Source organism: Dryas octopetala, chromosome 4, assembly GCF_963921425.1.
Source record: "Dryas octopetala chromosome 4, drDryOcto1.1, whole genome shotgun sequence".
NCBI lineage: Eukaryota > Viridiplantae > Streptophyta > Magnoliopsida > Rosales > Rosaceae > Dryas > Dryas octopetala.
Window position 1 is genome coordinate 23,766,235 of NC_141369.1, and position 9,521 is coordinate 23,775,755.

Consider the following 9,521-nt stretch of genomic DNA (forward strand, 5'->3'; position numbering starts at 1 on the left):
AAAGTGCTTTGAGTGCAAAAAACAGTATCAAAGTGTTTGGTAAATATTAATGTAAAAGTGCTGTGACTGTGTATAATTACTAAAATAGACATGATGCTAAAAATGTCTTTCACTTATTTGTTTGGTAAAAATAAAATGTGTTTTACTTGTTTTTTAAATTTTTTGCTACAAATTTTTATTAGCATTAATTTTTCTAAGACAACATTATTAAATAACTGTCTATTATTTTTTTAGGTATATTATAATTTTAATCGTGCAAATAAAATATTATAATTAATTATCACAATATAAAATATAACTAACAATGAACATATTTTTTAATATAAAATATAAAAATCAATGAGGATATTATGGGTAAAATAAAATCTTCATTGTTGTTGTGATTCATTGCAGCTTTCAAAAAGCACCTAGAAACCTGCTTTCTGTTTTTGTTGTATGGAGTTGAGAATTGTGGGAAAAAGCAGTTTTTAATTTTTTTACCAAACACCAAAACTGTTGTAGGTGATTGAGAATTGTCATCTATAGCAACTTTTAGGTCTTCCACCGCAATCCCAAACGGGGCCTAAGTCTATTACAAATTTACAAGAAAGCTTGTCGTACTTCTTTGATTTTGCTTGCATGAATATGCTTCTTTTTTTTTGTCAAATTTTATTTACAAAAATATTAATAATTGAAAATCGCTCGTATGCATGTGAAGGACTATCCTTAGCAATTAGCATACAACAAAGTTTAGGTGCATCATGGTAATGAGTTCATTGAGTAATTGTGGGCTTACCATGAATGGGATTAAAACTCTAAAAGCAAGATAATTACTTTCAAAATGGGCTACATTCCATTCAAATTGAAGAGCCCACTACTATGAGTTACACACATGCCCAAAGGCCCAAACCTGGACAAGCAGGCCAGTCCAGAAACACAGACGAGCCCACCTCTCGCTGTTGGCCCGTGATATTCGCCTATTTACGTAAGACCAATAATAACCATCGATTACGCTGCTTATCTCGTTGACCGTTGGATTGAACCATCCAGTGAATCAATGCCCTAATTTCGGAAACCTGTATATATAAGCTCAACGCCCAACGGCTTTCTCAACCCCTTCCTCGGTTAGCCGCTAAAAGTTTAGGGTTGTGAACTACTTCAAAATACAAACTGCAAAGCTGTTGCTAAAGGTATTGTATTAGCATGCTATTACCATTACAATCTCTGTTGAATTTGCAAAATAATTGTTTTCTTTTGGACTGTTTGTGCCAAAATTTTCATTGAAATTAAAATTCTTATGGTGGGGTTTGAGGCATCATGTCATTGGGATTTGGAGGAATTCAGATGGTGTTGCATTTCTAGCCTATTCATTTACTTGTTTCAATGTTATTGAAATGAATAATTATCTAGATTTAGAGAAGAGTATTCAATATACAGATTGGTGTATTCTTTGTTATTAGAATGAAACCTGTGTTTCTGATTGTATTGTATGGAGACCCATTTCAGTTTTGTTAGGATAAAGAGGCCCAATTCCAAAGGGATAGCTAAATGTAGTTGATACCTCCAATCTAACTCACAAACGCAGTAGTTAGTAGTAGTTGCCCACTTCTGTGAACTAATTAGGTTTGATTATTGCACGATTACCCAGGCTCCATGACCTTGGAATTATTGGTTGCCTTAATATCAATGTGCAGAAATAGATGTTGGGAGCCGCTTTGCAGCTTAAAGTTTCTGGTGTTTCTGCTGCCAGTAAATCCCCTCACATGGTTCAATAGTTCTTATTATATGAAATCCATTCATTTTACTAGAACAGAAAAATGACCCACTTGAGTTTTCTCAATATACAGAAGCCCAATTTGAAAGTAATGGCCTAGTTGTTGTTGCCACTAGCAATCTAACTAAGTAGTTAGTAGTATAGTTCCTCGATTTTGTGAACTAGCATTAGGTTTGATATTGCCCTAGTGCGAAGGCTCCAAGAACATCGAATGATTGGATGCCGAGTCTCAATGTGCATAAATAGATGTTGGGATCCACTTTGCAGCTTAAACCTGAAATGTATCTGCTGCCATAAATCTCCACACATGATTTAGTACTTATTATTCATGAAATCTGCTAATCTCACTAGAACAGAAAAATGACCCACTTGAGTTTTTCAACATAAAGAGGCCCAATTCCAAGGGGATAGGCTAGTTCTAGCTGCCACTTGCAATCTAACCCAGTAGTTAGTAGTAAGTCCTCAATCCTGCCAACTAGCATTAGGTTCGGCTATTGCTCTATTACCTAGGCTCCATGACCACCAAATTATTGGTTGCCTAATCTTAATGAGCAAAAATAGATGCTGGGATCCGCTTTGCAGCTTAAACTGATAATGTTTCTGTTGCCAGTAATCTCCACACATGTTTCAGCAATTTTGTGTTTAGTTAGCGTTTGCTCACATTTTTCTTATCATTCTTTCAAACTCAAGAAGAGTTTGAAATGAAGCCATATAGAAAATCATGGTCTCATCTATGATTTCTTTGCTTTTTAAATGTGAAACTTGTATATGGGAATGAAAAAAATGATGAATTTCCAACAAAGTAATATAAGTTATCAACCAAACTGGCTTTTGGAAAGTTATAAGATAACTTCTGTCATTCCAAGAAACATTGATTACTAGCAATTGTTGATGATGAAGAGATCATGCAAGTCTAGGAAGTTTTCATTTCTAAGTTATGAAGGTTCTGCAGTGCATGCATCTGAACTTGGTCTTTTGATGCAGGTTTCTTACGAAGACACAGGAGCTATTGCCCTCAGCATCAGATTTCTTTCCAAATCGTATATAATTTATTTTTTGATATGGTTAAGTGAGATGTAGATATATGCACTGTCAATTACTAAGTTCTGAGCCTATGTAAATAGAATTAAGCCTTCGTCAGATGCGTTGTTTAACTTGTATTCTGTTAAAGTGGTGGATAAGAAATGGAGCTGTTTTATTTTAAACTTGGTTAATATCTTCTTCTTCCCCTTTCTCCTTTTTTCTTGATGTTAGCAGTTTGAACAGGTAGATTTAGTTGATTGCTAGTTAAAGTACTATTGTGCCGACTTCACCTTTGTTTTTTTCCTTTTTCTTTTGGTCTTTCCTGTTATGCACCAGTAGTTCTGCAAGTTGGACAAGTATTTTTTAAAATTGGGCTTTCCGACAACCCTTTGGACTAGTATTCGGTATTATGCATTGTTTCATCACCCTTTGGACTAGTCTTGTAACCTTCCCCTCCTATCTTACCTTTGAAAAAACAACGGTATTTTGAACTATGATAATAATTAGTTGGTTGAACAAGTCTTCGAACATTTAAATAAGTCTTCGAACATTTGTCAGAATGCAGTTGCGGCCTGCTTGATAGGGGCCTGTTTAAGAGTGTGAGGTCATTGCTGGACGCCTGGACCCATTATCATTTATTAACCTTCAAACTGAAATTTGATGACCAGAGTGAAGTTTGACATTTCCTTCAGAGACACCATAAATAAGCTTGAGCTCATTGTAGAGATGCTTTCAAGTAATGAGGATGAGCTCAATGCTTTCATAGGAGTAGACTGATTAGTGGTTTCACGCTATTCAAATGTTGCTACAAGTGAGGTTTCTGTACCTTATACTGTGGACCCATTATCATTTATCAAAGTTCAAACTGAAATTAAATAGCCTTAATCCTTACACATTTACAAAACGTATATGCTTGAGAAAATTCAAAACTGTAAGATACATTTTAGTGTAAAGATGAGTTTCAAGGATGTTGGTGTTGGTGTGAAAATTATTACTTGATTTGAATTAATTTTGAGAAGGCATTTATGAAATGTTCATTTATTACACTGTTATAAAGTTTGAAAGCAGAGAGAGAGAGAGAGAGAGAGAGAGAGAGAGAGAGCAGCAGTACAAAGTAAAGTGATGGAGTTACAGTGAAGTTGTATAATTGTATGAGCTGAGCTCTTTCAGTTTACAGTTGATGCAAACCACATGCTCAAAATGCGACCGCTGCTCATTTAATATGCATGGTTGGTTGCAGTCGAGGTGATTAAAGACCCATGTGAAGAGCCATTATACACTGAAATAAATGTTCATGTGCAATTTTCTGAAGAAAAAAAGAAAAAAGAAACACTGAAATAGAATGAAGGACATGCCTCTGACACCAAAATTGTGGCCGAAATTCACCATTGCTCCACACTCCCACCACAGCTTTCAAGTTTCAACACAGCCTGGCTTCATCCTTTCAATTAATTATGGGAAAGTAACAGTTATTTCCCATTTTCTTCGTGTACACTATCTTTAAAACGACATAGCTTCGCGTGTTACATGTCCATTTTTTTAGACCATATATAGACATATAGTGCTCTACTTCATTTACTATTTACCATCACATTTCTCGTCTCACAATTTCTATAGGAATGTGGTGGGTGGTGCCAATGGGTCTTTTTAATTGCATATGTGAAAATCCACCGACAATGAAGTCCAAGAGAGAAGACCAAGAGAAAACACTTTTCTTTTTCATTTTTTTTTTCATTTTTGTGGGTTTGTAAAGGAAAAGGCCGGATTGTATTTGTCGATGTTAAATGCATGGTTTCGGGTGTCCTAGTCCTATGTTGGTGAAACTGACTTGAAAGTTAAAATTGTGGCATTTAAAGATTGGGACGCTATAATTTCTCCATATTCTGTGTGGTCTTTACTAGTTTACTCACCTCTGTGCAGGGTCACTCTGAACAAATTTAGCAATGTAAATTGGTTATAATTGAGGTTTCACTTTTAGTATATTCATCCAGTAAAGAGATGCATCTTCTTTTAATTGAAACCTAACTTACAGTACATAGTAGAGGGTATGTTTTCATCTCAAGTAATATTTTTAAAAATATATATATATATTTGACATAACAATGTTATGTTATTAGACTATAAATCTACTTAATTAATAATTTAAATTAATAACCTAATAACATATATAACATATAACCCTCTATGTATGAATATGATTGTTTTTTATATATGCCAAGCTTATATATAAATATTGATTTCACAGATCGAAGAGTTACAAGTTGTAATTGACACAATGATCTTGTTCGATATTCTATAATAACATGCATACTGTATATACACGTACCAAAAGATATGATATCTTGATAAAATAAAGAAGTATGAATTCCATCTAATTAGTATGGTCTTCTTCATGATTTGTCTCACTATGAAATTTGTGCTTTCAATACTAGACACGTTGAAGATTATATAATCATCCAAATGGGGACCATATTTGCGATGTGTCTGTTACACAAACTATATATTAAGATATAAGGACCATTTGTTTGTTGAACTAAGTGTATACTGACTACTGAGTGTCTGTCACATTCGTGCCTTTATGATTTTATTTTCTGTGGTCATATTTTTTTTTTTTTTGATGGACCAATCGTCATCAGTCTACGTTGAGTTGATCAAGCTCCAAGTTTATAATGATTTGGCTAAGTCCGTAGTACGTATAGTTATAATACGAAATTATAGTACTGTCGAACTGTAAGTAAGAATTTCATCTTTAAATAAATCATAATATAAAAACTTTCTCATATTTATTCAGATGTTAGTATATTACATACGATTATTTAACAATTGAGTTTTATGAACGTGAGAGGTAATATATATATAGGTCCATTGACTTTAAGTATCAAATTATAATATTTTTTCATTTCAACTACTAAAACATTTATGTCATTTCACTTTAGGTACTAAATTTTAGTTTAGGTATCAACTTTAAAAAACATGGTTATATCAAACTGTGACTGTCTAACAATCATAACTTTTTTATTGATTTGTTGTTTTTTCAATATTTGCAAGGTTTAAATTTTAATGTTTAGTCTTTGGGTTATAGGACTTCATCCCCCAAACCTAAATCAAAATTATGAAACCCTTAAAAATTTTGATTTTTTATAAATTTTAAATAGTCACAACTGTGACTGTTCGATAATTACAACTGTAACTGTTCGACAGTCACAACTGTATAACAAACTGATTTGTGACCTAATCCAAAATGTTTTACTCTAGGTTAGTACCTAAACTAAAAAAAACTAGTGTCTTGCTGCTTAATTTACTAAAAAATTATTGATATTTGGTATTTAATTCTAATTTTCTATATATATATTGATCTTTTTTTCATATTTTTTAGGCCCAATTAACTCATTATTTGATCTGCAATAAAGAGGTATATTTTTTATTTTTTTTTATTTTTGAAAGGAAAGAGGTTTATGCTAAAATGGAATGATATAGCATGAAATATACAATTGGAATATTGCCAAATTAGGATATATCTTTTATGGTGTCATAAATATTGCATCCAATTGGATGGAAGACGTGCATTTTATTCAAGTACGTCTATAAGCCTCGTTAGTTCATGAAGCCTCGAAGTTAATGATATATACCACATTTCTACAGCTAGCTTTTTGAATGCCATCTTTAATGTTTCAAGAAAAACGTAGAACTGTCAGAAAAGGAAATGATTAGAGAAACAAAGCAACCAAGTTGAATTAATCGATCACATGTTCAATGATCATCAGCAAGCTTAATGTTAGAGGAAATATGGCTACAAGCTAAATTAATCCTGCTCTGCCTGTAATGATGCCATAGATATACATATATATATATATATATAATGCAGAGTATATATAGCGAATAAGAAAAAATGAAGAGATATATATATAGAGCTTACGCAAGCAAAGCATGAAGGAGAGGGACCAGACGACCAGTAGTAATTAATTTAAAGCATAGCCATAATAAGCAATGCAGCTACATCAATCCTGTACGTAAGTGGTTCAATCTTTTTACCAATTCCATGAGTTTTTCCTTTCTAGTTTCAACATTAATAATTTAGCAGCTAGCCATCACGTACAGTATATAGCATTAAGTTTGATATATAGTGCCACCGCCATGTTAGATGGAAGAGGTCGCTTCTGAGGATGAATATTAATAGAATTGGGAAATTGACAAGAATGTACGTAGGTCATGAAAATCTCAAATCATGAGGCCATGAAAATCTGATTTTGATTTTGAATTTAATTTCTGTTTTCATTTTCTTTTTTGGTAATTTGATGCATGTTCTAGTACATGCCCATAAACAGGGGAAAACAAATTCTGTTGAGATCGAATTTGACATAAAATTACTGACAGCAAAAAGAGTGTCATAAAAATATCTTTAATTGGGCATGTCTATATTTATGTACTATATGCATTTTAAATACTATGAAGTTACTTGGGGTAAAAGTCATTGATCACTTCAGAGTTCAGACACTCAAACTGAAATAAATTTTGTTCCCTAAAGCCGGCCATATCCCCCAATCCGATGATCAGAATCCATATCTTAATGAACAATGAAGAATGTGGAATAATATTAAAGAAATTGTAATTGATTCACAAGAATACAGATACCAAGCATGCATGTCAGCATTTTATACTCACATGTCTGTCCATGAAATTAAATTGCAGATCGAGTTAAGCATATAACCATAACTGCTTTTGACAAAAGCGTTCCCATACCCAGATGTTAATGAAGAAAATGAAAATGTTACATATACAGTTTGCTACTGAGATGAGAATTAATTGAGATCATAAGATGACTAGTCTAACAACAAGTTGAAACTTGAAAGGGTGAAGTATTAACATTTTGTTGTGATTGAGAAACTAGAGCTACAGCCAAAACTGTAATTATTTTGCTTTCACAAGAAAACCAAGTAAGGCATAGCATAGCATGCATGCATGTCAAGCATTTTATTACACTTTTGTCCAGATCTAGCTATGAAAATTGCAGAAAGCAACCAAAAACTGCTTTGGCAATAGCATCAATATCCTATATCATCATCCAATCCAAACTTGTTCTAATTAATCAATCAATGACAACGTGCCATGGATCCGATGAGTGCCTCTTACTTAGAACATTGGAGAGTCAGAGGGGGAAGAATTCACCAAATTGAGAATACTGTTCCAATAATTCTTATTATCTTCATAGTAGTCGCTACCACTGCCACTACCACCGCCACCGCCATTATCAGAATCTCCAGCACCGCCGCCATCGGACAAACTTTGTTGATCCTCCGAGTTATTAAGCAAAAGATTCGTAAACCCTTCATGGTCTGGATCAGTACTCCATGCCCCTGCAGCAGCTTCCATGGAGGACATTGCCATGTCATGAAGCCCCGGATTGAAGTTGGCAAAGGCGCCGCCTTTCCAATCTTGTTGATCACCTTCTTCCTTGGCCAAATTACCCGTCTCGGAGCAACCCGAATTCGACCCAACAAACTCAATCAGACCCGGCATTGCAACATTAGTATCATCATTATTATTATTATTATTATTATTATTATTATTATTATTATTAAAAGTAGTGAGCGTAGATGTTGGAGACTCTAGATCAAGAGCATGACCCCCATTGCCGGCAGGCTGATTGTTAGAATTCCAAGCTTTGAGCACATCCAAATTGGACCCTACAGGTGGCACTGCCGGAGCTGATGAATTAGGTGATGAAACGACGTAGTTTGGGGGGTTGGTGATGAGCTGAAGATTCTGATGATGATGCAGTAATGAATTGTTATGGCGCGAGCGTAGCTTTGATTCTCGGACGAGTCTGGCCTCGGCTTCGAGGCGGGCGCTCTCCCACTGAGCCATGTGGCTGAGGTTGGAGGCGTTCTTGGACTGCCCGTCTACGGCGGAGAGTAAGGCGTCGTTTTTGGGCTTGTGGGTGACGGGGTCGATTCCCATTTTGGTCAGCCGTTTCTTCAGATGCGTATTCCAGTAGTTCTTTATCTCGTTGTCTGTTCTCTTCGGCAAGTGAGTTGCTATCGCCGACCACCTGCTCACCAACGACAACACCACACGACAAAATTAACCATCTACTGCATCGACATTCATATTTCATATTACTACTTACCCACCACTCTTTGCTTCACTAATGTTGTCCTAAACATCAAATTACAAGATTCTATACCATGGTCAAGAATTTCAAATTTTAAGAGGACCCTTTTCATTTGAAGATGAATATATAAATTCATATATTATAGTTTTTTTTTTGCCCAAAAAGTATTAAATTCATATATTATAGTTAATTACAAAGAATGTCGAATATGCATGCTTGACGAATTTCTTGTTTGTATGTGTATTTTCATGAGAGAGAAGAAATTCAAATAACTATATATATGAATTAATATATTAAACCTAATTACAAACAATGTGTATGTGTATGATCAGAATTCTAAGACTAATTAAGGGAGTTATATACCTGTTGCCTAATAGGGCATGGAGTTGAATAATGGTTTGTTCTTCTTGCAAGCTGAACTTGCCCCTCTTAATATCAGGTCTGAGATAGTTAGTCCATCTAAGTCTACAGCTCTTTCCACATCTCTGAAGCCCTACACGAACATACATAGATGTTAACAATGAAAACAAGTTAACAGAGTACGGATCGAGAAAGACAAAGTGTAAAATGATAGTGGTGAGGATGAGTTGAGTACCAGCTTTTGTTGGGAGGGCACGCCAACTGCCATGACCA

General features: G+C 34.5%; 1 protein-coding gene across 1 annotated transcript; it reads right to left on the minus strand.

The window, feature by feature from the left end:
- Positions 1 to 7,612: 7,612 nt before the first annotated feature.
- On the minus strand, positions 7,613 to 9,373 carry MYB16 (myb domain protein 16). The gene is made up of 2 exons (XM_086239258.1): positions 9,252 to 9,373; positions 7,613 to 8,825 (listed from the first exon to the last, which is right to left on the minus strand). The coding sequence occupies exon 2, from the start codon at positions 8,732 to 8,734 to the stop codon at positions 7,907 to 7,909; it is 828 nt and encodes a 275-aa protein (XP_086095384.1). The 5' UTR covers positions 8,735 to 8,825; positions 9,252 to 9,373; the 3' UTR covers positions 7,613 to 7,906.
- Between the last annotated feature and the right edge of the window lie 148 nt (positions 9,374 to 9,521).